General features: G+C 45.9%; 1 protein-coding gene across 1 annotated transcript; it reads right to left on the reverse strand.

The window, feature by feature from the left end:
• Nucleotides 1-698: 698 nt before the first annotated feature.
• Nucleotides 699-15,793, reverse strand: LOC135251903 (sodium/potassium-transporting ATPase subunit alpha-1-like). The gene is made up of 22 exons (XM_064329763.1): nucleotides 15,616-15,793; nucleotides 10,028-10,138; nucleotides 9,707-9,766; nucleotides 8,790-8,993; nucleotides 8,567-8,680; nucleotides 8,057-8,191; nucleotides 7,845-7,962; nucleotides 7,306-7,574; nucleotides 6,603-6,911; nucleotides 5,631-5,765; nucleotides 5,331-5,523; nucleotides 4,906-5,081; nucleotides 4,667-4,803; nucleotides 3,631-3,781; nucleotides 3,062-3,230; nucleotides 2,812-2,966; nucleotides 2,475-2,598; nucleotides 2,189-2,334; nucleotides 1,944-2,074; nucleotides 1,752-1,853; nucleotides 1,474-1,565; nucleotides 699-1,289 (listed from the first exon to the last, which is right to left on the reverse strand). Exons 1-22 carry the CDS (start codon nucleotides 15,625-15,627, stop codon nucleotides 1,261-1,263), a joined length of 3,072 nt encoding a protein of 1,023 aa, XP_064185833.1. The 5' UTR covers nucleotides 15,628-15,793; the 3' UTR covers nucleotides 699-1,260.
• Between the last annotated feature and the right edge of the window lie 841 nt (nucleotides 15,794-16,634).

The following is a 16,634-nucleotide window of genomic DNA, read 5'->3' on the forward strand; positions in this document are numbered from 1 at the left end:
CCTGAAGACAGCTGGGAAGTGTCACGTTCAACCACCATGGTACTCCTTTAAGAACATTCTAATCACATATCTGTAATCTCACACCTTAAACAGTTAATTACCTTAGCAGTCTCTAGCCACAATGAATACACAATCAGAAAATACACCTGTCCTGGCAATGTACCTGAATCAAATACATCTGTCCTGACACCATCTTTTGGTCTCCAGGCTCTTCTGTCTGCCCATTGGTTGGAGTTACATCTGATGTGCATGCCCATTGGGCAGAGCTGGTATCTTGTATCTGAGTGGGAGGTGATTCTGGCCTGAGGGAAACGCCCTGTTCTGTGGGAGCTGGCCCAGTCAGAGCAGAGAGGACTGCTGACTGACCTCCTACATCAGCAGAGTGCACAACAGCAGAGTGCACATGAGCAGAGTGCACATAATCAGAGTGCACATCAGCAGAGTGCACATCAGCAGAGCGGAAGGGGAACGTTCCGCTCCGAGTTTGGCTCACACCCGAACTGGAATATTAAAGACACATCCACTGCCCTAGAAAAGCTGCATCTTTTCTGGTGAAATGCTGAAGATAAAAATGTCTATATTAATCACTAGAGCACACAAGCTGAGCTGCAGCAGTATCTGTGACACCACAACTCTTGCTCTCTCTGCTTCTAGGTGACCAGTCCAAAAAGTTTAAAAAAACAAACAAACACACCTGCTCTTGGTATTTGGGGAGTGTTTTATTGCAGGTTTTCAAACTTTTTATAGTTCCGTTTACTTTGTATCAAGAGCAAAAGAAAAAAAAAAAAAACTGACTACATTGAGGAAAACAACGTTGGCCGTGTTGTGGAAGGCTAGACCATACTTTCATCACAGCAAGTGCAACTGGCAACATTTCATAGTTTGTAACAGATTACTATTTTAGCAGAAACCAAAATTTTGTTTACTGCATGACAAACTGAAGTCAAACAGGCTACTCCTGAACGTGGAACATGCAAAAATGGCTAATGAATCAGAACATCGTCTCTCAGTACAAAAAAAAAATATATATTATACCAGACTCGAATCGGACTGAGAGGTTATTTTATATTATACACTCTTAAAAACATGTATAAAATTTGTCCTGCTCCAGAACAAAGGCACACAATCTCTTGGTTCACGATCTCAGTTTTTGTGTCAGGCATTCTCTATATAAAAACACATCCAGAAGTTACTGAGGTTAAAATTTTCCGAGCAGCAAGACAACCATGCAAAAGGACTGTGTGACGCAGACAGGAAGCTTCAGTAGTACGTCTCGCGCTCCACCCAGCCTGCAAAAGAGGAGAGCAGGTTGGGGTTTGAGCAAACTCACGACAAAATGTCCTCACAGCACAGTTCCCTCAGTAGAGCTGAACATAAACCTTTCTGCACTTTTAGAAATGACTAGAGATCTGAGGAATCTCAGACGAGCGGGTCAGTGTCTGCAGGCTTAATCAAAGCGGATCGGAGACGTACCTCCTGGACTGCGCCGGATGATGAGTTTTCGGATTTCATCGTAGATGAAGATGAGGAGTGAGTAGGGGAAGGCGCAGAACCACCAGCTGGGTCTGAGGAGAAAAACAAACCAAAAATGAATCTTAGACGAGATCAAATGTAAAGTGTAAAAAAGCAAAACACATTTTGAGCTCTTAATGGCTGACAGCAGACCAGCTGTTACAGGCAGGGCTGAGACCTGCAGCTACGCAGACAGAGGGAAGCCTCCCCTTTGGGTGATGCACGGCAGGAGAACTCACTTGAGGGGGTACATCCTGAGGGCCACGTCCATTCCGGGGCAGTAGGACAGGAAGGCTGCCAGGGCCGTCTCTTCAAACAGCCCAAAGATGAGGATTTTATTCCTGAGGAGGACAGAAATAAGACACGGTTTCAGTTGAGTTTAGTTTATTTCGTTGTCACCCACCCATGGGAATTCTGTTTCCTGTGCTTACTTCATGCCCTGCTGAAAGACAGAGTTCCTCCTGGTTTTGCAGATGATTAAATCAGCCCACTGCACGATCACTATACTGACGAAGAAGGATGTGTGGCAGGTGTATTCCACAATCTTTCTCTGCTCATAGGTCTGAGATACAGGAGAGAGAAAGAGAGAGAAGGTTTAGTTTTTCATTTAATGTTGACTCTGCTCACTGTCACATATTTCATCGTCTCTCAGAGGTCCCTGGCGTTGAGTACTGACCCACTGCTGGCCGTAGCTGTCCTCCAGGTCGTTGACATTCTTGTCGTCCCATTTGACACGGATTCCCAGCAGTGTGGAGGGTAGGAACCCGTTCTCAGCAAGGATGACAAAGTAGGAGAAGAACCCTGCGGTGGCTTGCATCATACCTGGGGAGAAGGAGAACAGAGGTGAGCTCAGAGACCTCCATCAAACTCTACTCTGCGCCACACACATATCCACCCTTGCACTCTTAACATCTGTTCCATAAGGAGAAGTGCTGACTCAATTAGGAAGCCTTGATTCTTACCTATCTGACCGTAGGCGATGCTGATTAGCCTCTCATTCACCAGCTTGTCTGTTCTGGGGTTTCTGGGCTGTCTCTTCATGATGTCACTCTCAGCAGCTTCATAAGCCAGAGAAATAGCAGGAACCTGGCAGATTATAAGAGGAGTCCAGTGTTAGCAATGTAACCACATCTTGAGTGAATGAAAGACATCACCAGCAGAAAGGTCAGCACTCCTACCATCAGGGCTGTAACTACCATTGAGGACAATGAGGTCATGTCCTTGGTATTTTATTTTGCAATTAATTTAGGAGTCTCTGGACCTCTGTATTTTTTAGGTCCCGGTTACAGTCCTGCCTACCATGTCAGTGCCCAAGTCGATACAGAGGATGGTGACTGTGCCCAAGGGCAGGGGGATGTTGGCAATGATGAAGAGGAGGAAGGGGGTAATTTCTGGAATGTTGCTGGTCAGGGTGTAGGCAATGGACTTCTTCAGGTTGTCGAAGATCAGACGGCCTGGGAAGAACAATCGAAGCATGAACAGAGGCCTGTGATTGAGGTTCCTGAGAGATCAGCTGTGATGGAGTGGAAACCTTGATAGATCCCTCTACCTTCTTCCACTCCTGTCACGATTGAGGCAAAGTTGTCGTCCAGGAGGATCATGTCAGCGGCCTGCTTGGAGACATCAGATCCAGCGATGCCCATGGCAACACCGATGTCCGCCTTCTTCAGAGCGGGGGAGTCGTTTACACCATCCCCTGTCACTGCCACTATGGCACCCTGTGTTTAAAGACACACAGAATCCTGTCAGACGTCCTGTGGTAAGCTCAGACCACAGCTTTCAGGACTGCTCCACAATCATGCATATAACCAGCGAATGTACAAAACAGGAGTGAGACACTCACTTTAGCTTTTCCTGTATGGGCTACGGAATACAGTAGAGTACCCAATTATCCCAAAAGCAATTATATGTGGTGGGACGTACACGTCTCAACACATGGTATTAGTTCAGAGCCATCCCAGGATATGTAAAAATAGGCAACAGTACTGCGCGTGGGCAGAATTACAGGGATGTGCAGAGTTTGGAGTGCGGTGTGGATATGAGATACTGTTTGAGATACTGTTGGGAGAAGGGTTTTTGATGTGAGCCAGGTTTAGAGCACCAGGGATGGTTATGTACCTGTCTCTGGCAGCCCTCGACAATGATGAGCTTCTGCTGGGGCGAGGTTCTGGCGAAGACAATCTCAGTGTGGTACTTTAGAATGTCATCCAGCTGTTCTGCGGTCAGGTCCTTCAGCTCCCCGCCGTGGACCACGCAGGCTTTGGCATCTCTGCAGAGGATGAAACATAGAACCTTGCTTTAGTTCCACATTAGCAGCACTGCTCATGATAGGTCTGATCTCAGTCTAAAATTAGCACCAGATTCAAAACAGACATTCCTAAACCTTTCAGGCTCAATTCACCAATTTGTTTTCTTGAAAGTCATGATGGCTTGGGAATTGTAATCCGATTACAAGCTGATATAAAAAATTTACTAGCGAAGAAAGTTTTTACATCTGATAATTATTTACTCAGAAACACTTCATTTAATCAGCTGAAGAAAGATTTGTATACTTCCAAACTGGTGGATTTGGGCTTAGGTTTCTCAAACCCAGACCTGGGTCAAATACGTATTTGTTTTGGATTCAAATACTTTTCTATGCTTTACTGATCTTGTCTGGTGTATTGGAACCAATTAAATACTCTGAAAAAGTGTGAATCCCACCTTCTGGTCAAATTGGCAGGCTTAGTTACTACAGGCAAGATCAAGAGCACAGAAAAGTATCTGAATCAAAACAAATATGTATTTGACCCAGGTCAGCTCAAACCAACTAAATACCACAAAAAAGAGATTCCTTCCAGCCTTGTACTCAATACAACACCTTCGCCGGTAGCTGTAAATGATACCGAGGGTTGACTTGATTATCTGGGATATTCATATCTAGGGTTGACTTGATTAACTGGGATGTTCATACCTGGGGTTGACTTGATTAACTGGGATGTTCATACCTGGGGCTGACCTCATTAACTGGGATGTTCATACCTGGGGTGACCTCATTAACTGGGATGTTCATACCTGGGGTGACCTCATTAACTGGGATATTTATACCTGGGGTGACCTCATTAACTGAGATGTTCATACCTGGGGTTGACTTGATTAACTGGGATGTTCATACCTGGGGTTGACTTCATTAATTGGGATGTTCAGACGAGCAGCAATGTCTTCCACAGTCTCGTTGCCCTCAGAGATGATACCCACACCCTTAGCGATGGCCTTGGCAGTGATTGGATGATCACCAGTTACCATGATAACCTGAAATAAGGAAAGGGAAAGTCGGCGGTCTTGTTTATGGTCTTGAACATGGCTCCAGTTTGACAGTAATGAGTGACGGAGAGGAGAAGGCGAGAGACGCACCTTAATTCCGGCGCTCCTGCACTTCCCCACGGCGTCAGGCACAGCGGCTCGGGGCGGGTCGATCATGGACATGAGGCCGATGAAGCACAGATTCTCGGTGGGGAAGTTCACATCATCAGTGTCAAACTGGAAGTCCTCGGGGAACTGTTCATCCGGCAGTGAGAAATGACAGAACCCTGCAGGATGAAGGAAAACTGTGACTCACTGAAAATTCAGCCACCACTCCGCTGCTCCACAGCTCTGTATGGATAAGCACCCTCCAGTCAAGGAGGCTCACTGTTCAGCAAGAGGTCAAAGTTGAACAGTGACAGTAAATGAGTCACCCAGAAAAATGTGTCATTCACATCATGCTGTTACCCAGCTGTCTCTACTGTGAGCTTTTTAACCCTAGGTTTGCCCCATTGCATTGTGGGCACTTGCCGTACCCAGTACTCTCTCTCCCAGGCCACCCAGCTCCATGTAGGCATTCTGGAAGGCGTCCTTCATCTCATCATCGAGGGGCTGTTCTTTGCCGTGGATCATAATAGTGGAACAGCGATCCAGGATCCTCTCGGGAGCACCTTTCATCACCAGGAGGTGCTTAGACTCTTCGGAGTTGGCGTTCTTGTGGATGGAGAGCTACAAGAATGGAATATCCACAAACAAAGATTGTTAAGCTGTGTTTCCTAGAAAGACGTGATTAAATCATGTTCCGCTGTAGCTGACCTGTGCTGTCACACACTTACCTGGTACTTGTTGGTGGAGTTAAAGGGGATTTCTGAGATCTTGGAGTACTGCTCTCTCATGTCCTTCACAGAGCCACAGCAGAGCTCGATGCACTTCAGCAGGGCCGACTCAGAGGCATCTCCAGCAACGTCTCTCTGTGAAGGAGAAAGGGGAGGGGCCACTGGGGAATGAGCTGGGGAGCCACCTGCTGAACTCAGGCTCCGGGGGAGGGGGGGGTGGTTTCTATAGCGGCAGTTCAGGATGCGCCCCTATGCCTGGGGGAATGTCAGGAAATCAATGGCTGTTCCTGAATTCCTGTTCGGCACAAACACAGAGCTCACGGCTCCACCTGATCATTCAGTGTTCATCTTGCCTAGTGAGCTAAAAAGGCATTATTAGATTCCAAATTACCTACCAATGGTTAAATGCATTGTTCAATTAGCCGCATGTTGTGAATTTGAATTGGAGCAGGATTATGATAATTCCCCACATTAAAAACAAAGGGCATAAGGTGAACTGGGAAGAGGTTTTAGATCCTAGGGACCAAGGGGAGGGGCGTGTGTGTGGGGGGAGTTTAGCCAGTCAGACAGCACATGACAATGGTACATCGGGAGCAGAGCAGTTATAGGAGCACATTATACCCTTTCCTTTAACTTCAGTAAAAATAAAAGCCAATTAGCTGGTGCACCAGTCTGCTTTACCCAAGAGGACTTAAGCAGACAAGCCCCAAGCAGAATCAGGAGACACAGAAAACAACAACGTTAATGACACAGCTGCAGAACCAATGGTCTGGATCTACAGATGCAAGAAAGCGCTTCCTGTCCAGGCATTTTTCACACAATAAAATCCCCAGTAATCTGTGGCAGCTTGTGGCACTGAAAGCTGTTACACCCTAAATCCTACCTCCCACTAGGCAATCCAAAATAGAAATCCCCAAGCGTTGCTAAAATAAATTGGGGCTGGTGACTGCAGGGAAACTCAGCGGAACAGACCTTCAGGATGGGCAGGTTGCCCTGTTCAGCCAGGAAGACGGCTCGGTTACACAGGCCGGCGATTCGAGCCAGAGCCGCCCAGGTGGCAGAGCTCCTGTCGAAGGAGGTTCCGCTCTGGTTCTCGGTGGTGTCGGCCTCGTGGATCTGGTTGTCGAACCACATGTGGGCCACGGTCATGCGGTTCTGGGTCAGGGTGCCGGTTTTATCGGAGCAGATGGTTGAGGTGGAGCCCAGGGTCTCCACGGCTTCCAGGTTCTTCACCAGGCAGTTCTTCTTGGCCATGCGCTTGGCAGTCAGGGTCAGGCACACCTGAGAATGGGGGTGAAGAATGGTCACATGACAGCTGAGATCATCGGTTCACATGACCTCAGAGAGAGGCCGCTGTGATGAGTGCTCACTGGCTAAAAACATTTGTTCTGATTTTGGCAGCCTAGCAACAGTGCAGGTCAGTGCATTAATCTCCTCAGAATCCACTTCACAGCTGGGCAGGACGGTCACAGGTGACTGCAGAGCAGTCTGAACCCTTGAAGTTTACAAACTGGAAAGAATTTCAGGAATCTGTGTGTGACTGAATCTTTTAAACAGTGTTTGAAGGAAATCTCAAACTTAACTGCCTGCGCTCGGAAGTCCAAGATTCGCTACAATGATTCTTCTCTTTAAATTGTGCATTTTAGAGAAAATTTCAAGGAATTTTGACACTTACAGTAACAGTGGCCAGCAGACCCTCGGGCACATTGGCGACAATGATTCCAATGAGGAAGATGACGGCTTCCAGCCAGGAGTACCCTAATATTATTGACAGGATGAAGAAAGACACGCCCAGGAAGACGGCCACGCCCGTGATGATGTGGATGAAGTGCTCGATCTCAATGGAGATGGGCGTGCGTCCCACTTCCAAACCCGAGGCCAGGGTAGCAATGCGTCCCATCACCGTGCGGTCGCCAGTGTTGATCACAACACCACGGGCAGTGCCTAGCAGGAGGTACACACAGCATGGAGAATGAGGAAGATCAAAGACATTATAATCATTCTTATAAACAACACACAAAGCGCACAGCTCGGAAAGACATGATATGCACGGCTGGTTATAACCATGAAACAAAACCCTGGACTGCTGTCACAAACAGCCTATTTATACACAACACGGTAACAACCTCAATCGTGTAGCCAGGTTCTCTGGCTAACTGAATCCAATTGCCTTACTATGCACAGAGCAATGAGCTCCTATGAGTTCCGCTTTACCTTCGACACAGTTAGTGGAGAAGAAGGCGATGTTCCTGGTCTCCAGTGGGTTGTCATTGGAGAAATCGGGGGTGCGAGTCTGAGGCTCAGATTCTCCAGTCAGGGAGGAGTTGTCCACCTGAGTGACAGACAGAAAGCACAGTAAGGACCAGACTGTCCATGGGGCTCTGCTGAAGGGCTGGGGCCTTTGGAGAGAAGCTTTGGGGCCTCACCTTGCAGCCATGAGCAGAAACAATGCGCAGGTCAGCGGGGATCCTGTCTCCTCCCTTCACCTCCACCAGATCTCCCGCCACTACCTCCTCTGCATTGATGCACTTCTTCTCACCGTCACGGATCACCAGGGCTTGCTGGCAGAGGCAGGAGACAACAGCCGGATTATTCCTAAATTCTTATGGCTGATCATTCTCCTTACAAGGCTAAAGGTGGATTTTTAAAAGACTTTGTGATACATATATTATGAAGGGTGGATCAGTAATCCGATTGTGAATCCAGTGAGCATTGTGAAGGTTAAGTCCCAAACAAGGTATGACTGCTGTATTTTTTCAGCGATTTAACATGTCACTCAGTTACCTAAACCAGAAACATGTTAATTCACACTCTCTAAAGAAAAAGACCTCTTCATTGATGATTCAGCTGATGTTTGCTACTTACGGAAACAAGGTTATTTCCATCAAGTTCGTTTTGATGTGACAGTTTTATTGGAAACAGCTGAAAGGCCATACCTGAGGGACGAGGTTCTTGAAGGAGTCCATGATCTTGGAGCTCTTAGCTTCTTGGTAGTAGGAGAAGCAGCCGGTGATGATGACGACAGCAGAAAGCACCACCCCCAGGTACAGCTGTGGGGGAAAGAAGCAGGAGGTCCAAGACATCACAAAACAGGGCCTTATTGTGGGCAGTCAGAAAGCACTCACTCCTACGATGGGGTGCTACTGGGCGTGGCCTCACGTTATCATTGGCCGGCTCGTCCTCCATGGCGGCCTGGATGCCATAGGCCAGGAAGCAGAGGAGGGCTCCGGTCCAGAGCAGCATCGAGAACCCTCCAAACATCTGCTTGCAGAACTTGACCCATTCTGGGGTGGTGGGGGGAGGGGTCAGCGCATTGGGACCATCCCGGACCAGAATCTCAGCGGCTCGGGCACCTGTTAGGCCCTGAGGAACAAAAGAGGAACGCAGTTTTAAAAATCCTGCATAAGCTTAGAGTTGCAAGCACAATCATTTAGAAATGCTTAATTAACATAATGGGATGAAATGAAAGACTAAAGGATTCATTAATTCAAGAGCATACAAGTTTTCAAGACTTGTGTGAAAAAACTGAAAAAAAAAAAACCAAGTCCAGAGAGCTGGAGAGAATCTAGGTTCTTGCTGTTGCTAAGCAACAAACGGTTGCAGTAAAAACAGGGCTGTCTCTTCGTATGAAAGAGTTGCAATCCTCGGGGCGAGTTTCTGTGGTGAATTATTCAGAGGTGCTGAACTGCACAGCTGTGTGCCAAACTTCACTAAAATTCACACTGAAATCTGCATATAATACCAAAGTAGTGCACACGTGTGTACACAGAGGTGAATGACACGCACTGTCAGACAGAACACACATTCTGGCTGAAATCCTTACTTATTAATACCTACCTGTTTCCTGGATGGCAGCCAGAACAGCACTAATACCAGTCAGTCAATTATCATAGAGACTCACTCTTTTCAAATCTGCACACTAAAGGATAAAACTTCAGTGTACAAGATTTGTCCGGTTTGGATCTATACTGGATCTATACTGGCTAGCTCCATAATTATCTTTGCAGGATTAAAAGTATCACCACTCATAATGTTACTGGAGAGCCAACTTTCCATTTCCAGCTCTACACACTCACCCTGGTCAGGTCTGTGCCATACTTGCGGTTAAGCTCTTCCAGGGTAAGCTTATGGTCATCCTACAGAGAGAAGGAAGAAAAACACAAGTCATTTTTAGTCCTTTAAATCCACTACAGAACCTGTACTATACAGAACCAAATATACGCCAAACACTGTAGCATTGTCAAATCAGGTTCCACACACAAAATTGCAATTACAATTTCAGTAAGGTCATGTTTACATTTTTTACAAGCATGCATTTGCTGCAGGACACCAACTAGAGGCTAATTAGTCCATCAGTGTGGAAGTGCGCAGTCAGGGGTTCAGAAGTCCTTCCTCACCAGATCCACTTCCTTCTTCAGCTCGTCCATGTCCCTCTCCTTCTTCTTGGCCTTCTGCTTCTTCCCAGTCTGCTCCGACGTGGCCGCCAGCTCATACTGATCCCGTCCTTCCTACAGAGCGGGCAAAAAGCCGGTCATCATCATCATCATCACGCTCATTAAGCACATTATTACTTACACGCATGGTACAGGTCTTTGTCCAGGACAAATGACAGATCTCCCATATGGCTCCCAATGATTTATTCAAGCTGGATTTTGGCTGGACACTGAATTGATTCACGTAACATTTTAGTGGCAAAACATCAAAGCCACACCTTAGAACCTCAAGTCACATGACCACTGCACCTCACTGTCATTGTGATTGTCGCTAGCTCTTTGCACACATATATATAGTACATAAACTACCTGTATCACTGGGGAAAAAAGCGCCAAAGCCCATAACCTTACCTGGAGAACCTGGTGAAAACTAGACCAAAATGTTCCAAATCATTGAATGCAAGACTGAGGCTCCTATTTACCCAGGTTATGCTTTAAGGTATGTTCTAGAATGTGCTCTCACCAATTTATGGTTTGAAAGAAAAAAATATCTTTTGCAGTGTGTTCTGGAAGCACAGAAGTGTACAGTCAGTGTTCAAGTGCATATTTCTGGGGGAGGTACCAGGGTGATTCACCCTGGAATACACGCACTGCAGTCTCAGTGCAAGCAGCCAAAGCTCCAGTAATTCACTTACACATTTTCCTATTATACAGGATCTTCACTCTGCCCTTCCCACTTCAAATGCTCCATTAATTAGTCCTCAATCATTTTTTCTTTTTCAAGTCAAAATAAGGCAGCAAATTTTTTCCTACCAAAAAAATGCCACATTATTGATCGGCTGAACTTTATTGCAGCCATAAACCTTACAGACAAATGATACACAGGATGCAAGAAGACCTTGAATCTCAGCAGGTGATCTTACAGAGTCATGGTCAGATTTATGGAGAAACATAAGCCACTGCTAAAAAGAGCTGTAGCCTGTGGCACAAAACTATCAAGGGCCACGCTTCTGAGCATGTCAGACCTGACAAAACCAGGAAGTCGTGTCACCAACCCCATTCAAAATAGGAAACAGCTTAAATTAATTGCTTATTATGGATATGACAGATGGCATAAATTACAGTGGGGAATTTGAGCCAACAGACCATCTCTGAATCAAGCCAAGTGAGGAAGGATTGCTATTCATCAACCTCAACCCCACTCCTATACAATCGACCTCAGCCCCACTCCTATACTATAAACCTCAGCCCCACTCCTATACTATCGACCTCAGTCCCACTCCTATACTATCGACCTCAGTCCCACTCCTATACAAATCGACCTCAGTCCCACTCCTATACTATCGACCTCAGTCCCACTCCTATACTATCAACCTCAGTCCCACTCCTATACTATAAATCTCAGTCCCACTCCTATACTATAAATCTCAGTCCCACTCCTATACTATAAATCTCAGTCCCACTTCTATACTATCAACCTCAGCCCCACTCCTGTACTTGCAGAGATCCATATGATCATATTGCAGTGTATTCTCCTGTAGTAAGGTGAAGTGCACAGAGGCATTAAGATGTTTACAATGGTTTATGAGAACAGCTCTGGCAATAATGGAGTCCCCACAAAGGAAAAGCATTTACCTTGTGAGGACCGTCCAAGGGGTGCTCCCTTATCAAAGCCACACAAGGGGCTTCCAAAACCTAAAAGATAGGAACCAGAGCAAGCGCTGGATGTAGCCTACTTCGGGCTCAGTGACACATGATAAACAGGCTAAATTTATCCCGCCACCACACTGCGGCGCGAGGAGCCACAGCCTCCATCCGCTCTTAATTCCTCAGCCAATAAACTCCCGGCTCATCCATCACCGTGTCAGACTGCGGGAGAAAGAAGAGGCCACGCCTTTCGGTCTGAATATCGCAGGTAACTCTGCACCACAGCTCCAGCACCAGAGACCGGCCCCACCCAGCAGGCAAAGGCCCAGCAAACCGCTCCATTCAGTCTCAGTGAACTCCACCAATCCCGCAGCTGTCTGCCTGGACCGAAGCTGGGCGCACTGGGCTTCTGTGTGACCACTTTTACACCCGATCGGTGGCTTTAATGCAGATCTGATTACAGGAGACCAGTGAGCTGAACAGGATGCTCAAGGTTCCAGCCACTGTCACGAAGAGCACGTCTGCATTGCTGACCAAACGGAGCAGACCAGCTCCACAGCACCACCACCTGGGTTTCAGCTCATTGACTTCTCGTGTGATTACAGGACAGCTGCTACGATGGACAGGCGTTAAAGCTATAAGTACAAAACATCGTAATGCATATCACAAATCCCTGAAGTTATCACTCTACACTTCCTCCACAACTAGATTAAAAGAGTCATGAACCATCTGCACAGAGGTCTCAAGACGTCACAGTATTTCTGTCCGACTGCTGGCAGTAAAAAAATGTTCATGCAACTCAGTTCCAGCCCTGCTAGGATCTCCTTGTGTGCATCAAGCATGTCCATCTCAGCACTGAGCAGGGCAGGCACGGGCTGCTCTGACTGATCCCCACGGGGCTGTATGAATGTCCTCCTTATTTCTGAGGCCAACGAGGAACACTACAGTGTGTCAAGCTGTCCGTAAGCTGGAATCTAGACGTCTAGAGGGGTCTAAGCGTGGGCTGAGAGATGTTTTCACATAGACTGACAAGTTAAACCCAATATAGCTCAGGTTTTATCTGGATGCAGCCTGGCTGCGTCCTCTTTGATTAGAAAACTCTCACTTTTCAACCAAATGTAGCCGAGCTATAATGAGCCAGCCTGGTTCAGCTCTTCAGTGGGAAAGGGCTATAATGAGCCAGCCTGGTTCAGCTCTACAGTGGGAAAGGGCTATAATGAGCCAGCCTGGAAGTGTTTAAGCTTTGCATTGTCAAGCTCACCACATTTTAATGATTACTATGTTGTTTCGTTTAAAGATTGACACTACTGAGCTATGGGTTTGAAATTAATACATGAAAAAATCATACTGTTCCAAATAGAAAGATTCTGCCACTCATTGTATGTCACTTTGGATAAAAGCGTCTGTCAATTAAATGCAATGTAATGTATAAATTCAATACTTTTTCACTGTTCGTTGCAGTTTTGTTTTTTATTTAACTCCTCAAAGAAGCTTCTTTCTCCCACAGCTAGACCCAGCCCTGTTGCCATGGTCACAAAGCCACACCCCTGGCTGAGAGGCTTGCTCAGCCCCGCCCGTCTCCTTAATAAAGCAGTCCCTTAAATACAAGCCCATTCCTGTACCACACAAGCTCAAAATTCCCTGTGTCTCCTCTACAGGTCTACATTCTGCACACAAGCAGGGGACCTTAGTAAAGGTGTGTCCCTGTAGGCCGGGCTCTGCAAGGCCGGCTGAGATGGCCCTATAAGTACCTCTCCTCTGCTGCACTGCGAAATTCGAACATCCAGCAAAGTGCAAAGCAGCTCCACGTGACTAACGCTTCACACAAGAGCTCCACTATTAAAATTCCACACGTCACGGGAAGGAAAGACAATCAATGACTTTTCCTGGACTGCTGGGGGTGGGGCGAGCAGCCCCTCTTTATTTTAAGCTTTAACGACCCGCCTGAAGATGGGATCCCAAGGGACGGGGTTTCCTGAAAACTGTGCGCTGTATAAACGCTGTGGATCTCTAAACTGTGCGCTGTATAAACGCTGTGGATCTCTAAACTGTGCTGTATAAAGGCTGTGGATCTCTAAACTGTGCGCTGTATAAAGGCTGTGGATCTCTAAACTGTGCGCTGTATAAAGGCTGTGGATCTCTAAACTGTGCGCTGTATAAACGCTGTGGATCTCTAAACTGCGCTGTATAAACGCTGTGGATCTCTAAACTGTGCTGTATAAAGGCTGTGGATCTCTAAACTGTGCGCTGTATAAACGCTGTGGATCTCTAAACTGTGCTGTATAAACACTGTGGATCTTTAAAAGCACAGCACTGACCAGCCCCACCTGTACTCTCTGGAGGACTGGGGGACCACTGCACTAAGTCCAGCAGCATCACAGCAATCAGAGAAAAAGTGTTTCTGTTGTTAGGAATGTCTCAGCTTTATCAACAAAATAAAAAGGGGGGGAATGAAAACTATGTAATATAAAATTGATCTATTTATAGCAATTAACATTAAGAACTCGACGATTTGTGGACTATCTTGTCTCTACAAAATAAATCCAAGTTTTCAGTACATTTGTCTCAGTAATTCTCACAGTATCTCTGGGTACAGGAAAGCTGTTATGGGCCTTTGGATTGTATGTTTGCATTATGGGCATGACACCTGTAAGGGAAAATACCAACTGTTTAAAGACATCTTAATTATCCGAATAAAGCTTTCGTATAGATATAAATTATACCAGTTGCAATTAATAGGCAAGTCTGCTAAGAAAAACAATGAATAGACACAGCCAGTATGAGAACCGTAATGAGGACCGGCGCAAGAAACCTCACAGGACACACCTTGCGATTATTTGATTGACTGGCGTGTGTAACGCCCAATAACGCCACTGGGTGCAACCGCCCGCCTCGAGACTTGCGCGCTGCGAAAAAGGCGGAAGGCGAGCTATTAACCTTTCAGCGATTCGGCACGCGGTAAATCCGTGGTGTCAGGTTGAAGCATGTTTGAAGCATCTGTAAACCCACATCTTTCTTTAGTCTTAACACAGGGGCGTTCACAGTGGACGGGCTTGTTCCTACATTACGTTCTGGCAGCAGGCTGCAGAGAAACCTCGTTTATGACACAATGCGCTTTTCACACACCCCCACCCCAATTTCATTTTAGAAAATATCAACTACAACTCGGCTAGAACAAGGCTCAACCTGGTACTAATTTCACACACAAAGCCATTTTCAGACACGTGTAGAACAGAATTTACGCATACGCTTATGTTTTAGTCCACTGCAGTCACTAAGTTGTCTGCGTTTCGGTAATGGAAATTTGTGCGCAGCGCTCTTCTGCACATCCAGTCCACTCCGGCTCAATCTGCGCTCGCTCTCAGAAAAGTGCAGACATTACTACGTCAAGTCACAAGATCACTTTCTCTGTAAGAGCCCGGCGACACGGGCCACGCTGCTATGTGGCGGTCTAGGCAGGAAATTAACTCGCTCCGTTCCAGTAATCTTGTTGCCATGTTCCCCAGCGCAACCATTTCACACCGCGTGCTTGGGTACCCATCAAAATACTGCGAATCCACCTGAACGACTGCGATGTTTCCTTACAAAGCACATATTACACAAAATAATACGTTTATAACTTGAGAGATCAGAATTTAAAGTAATATATCTAGATCGCAACTTTCTTGCACCAATGCGGAAGTAAAGCAGTCTGTAATTACACCCGCAGCCTTTTTGAGTGTTATTATTTATCGACATTAGACACAATTTTGGAAAATTTGATATGTTCTCCTTTTATGAACCACCTGTTTGTTAAAAAAAACAGAACAAACAGAACACGAAACATATCTGACAGACGGCAACACAGCAAACTAACCAAAGAACATACTTTTAATGAAACACTAAATTAAATAATAAACACTTACTCCAAGTCCCATCTTTGCCGATTTAGAATAACAGTCTTCTTGATTGCAAAGTGTTAATAAAAACGAATAAAAAACAAATATTTCCCTTTAAAATGAGTGTATTTTGCGAGCCCCTGTCTTCCTCGTCCACACGTGACACTCCTCCGCGACACGCACAGAACCGCCCTTGCAGTCAATCCGAGGTTCAAATACTTATATACTCCGTTCCTTCGTTCGTGACGTCTGCTCCTTTTGCCATGGTAACCATGAATAAGGGGAGGGTTTTTTGCAGTCCAACGCTTTATTACTATCGGCTCTTGCTATAAACCACCATGTCTGTATAATGTGCTAAAATACTCTGATCAGGAACCTCCAAATAGTTTCATTCCAGTTTCATTCCTTTCATTTGCGAGGTCCTGGCACGGAAACGTTAAAAGATATCTCATGTTGTGTCACTCCTATGGAGATTTTATTCAAAACCTCCGAAGTGTGTGATTGTGTGGTGTCATTTGTATCACAATCTGGCGGAATTCAGGAATATTACTGAATTACGTTTTTGGTGACCACACACGAGTACAGTCAGACAGAGAGCCAGTCTCTTGCGTGATCCAGGTTTCTCAAATCTCAAACCCCAGGTGGAAGCGTTTCTCTCATCTTGTGTATATCCTACACGTTTGACCTTCACCAAATCAATGATTCATCGCGTGAGGAAGCATAGTGGTTTTCAAAGGCTATTTCTCTTTTCCAAATATGTGGGGGTTTTCTCCATTGCCAGTGTTGGCATATTTTATTATTCACTTTAACAGGTATCGTTGTGTATTTTATTTACACTGTGTTCATTAGGCTACCTCCACTCCCAGAGGTTGTTGATTAGTCTAATAGAAATTCAAAGTATCGCAAGATAAGGATCACTTGATCACCGGATCATATAGCATCTTTTTTTTTTTTTTTGAAAAGTTGAACGAGCCTATACTTTAAGCCTGCACATAAGCACATTCACAATAATACCTGCCAAGCATATTCTCTTTGGATAGTGCGCA

Source organism: Anguilla rostrata, chromosome 3 (genome assembly GCF_018555375.3).
Source record: "Anguilla rostrata isolate EN2019 chromosome 3, ASM1855537v3, whole genome shotgun sequence".
Taxonomy (NCBI): domain Eukaryota; kingdom Metazoa; phylum Chordata; class Actinopteri; order Anguilliformes; family Anguillidae; genus Anguilla; species Anguilla rostrata.

Excerpts from the sequence above, each read along its gene's own strand:
- LOC135251903 (XM_064329763.1), bottom strand. Across the intron at positions 7,963-8,056 it reads TTTCTGCTCATGGCTGCAAG|GTGGACAACTCCTCCCTGAC; the intron begins GTGAGGCCCCAA and ends TCTGTCACTCAG. Across the intron at positions 1,290-1,473 it reads CATCCGGCGCAGTCCAGGAG|GCTGGGTGGAGCGCGAGACG; the intron begins GTACGTCTCCGA and ends CCTCTTTTGCAG.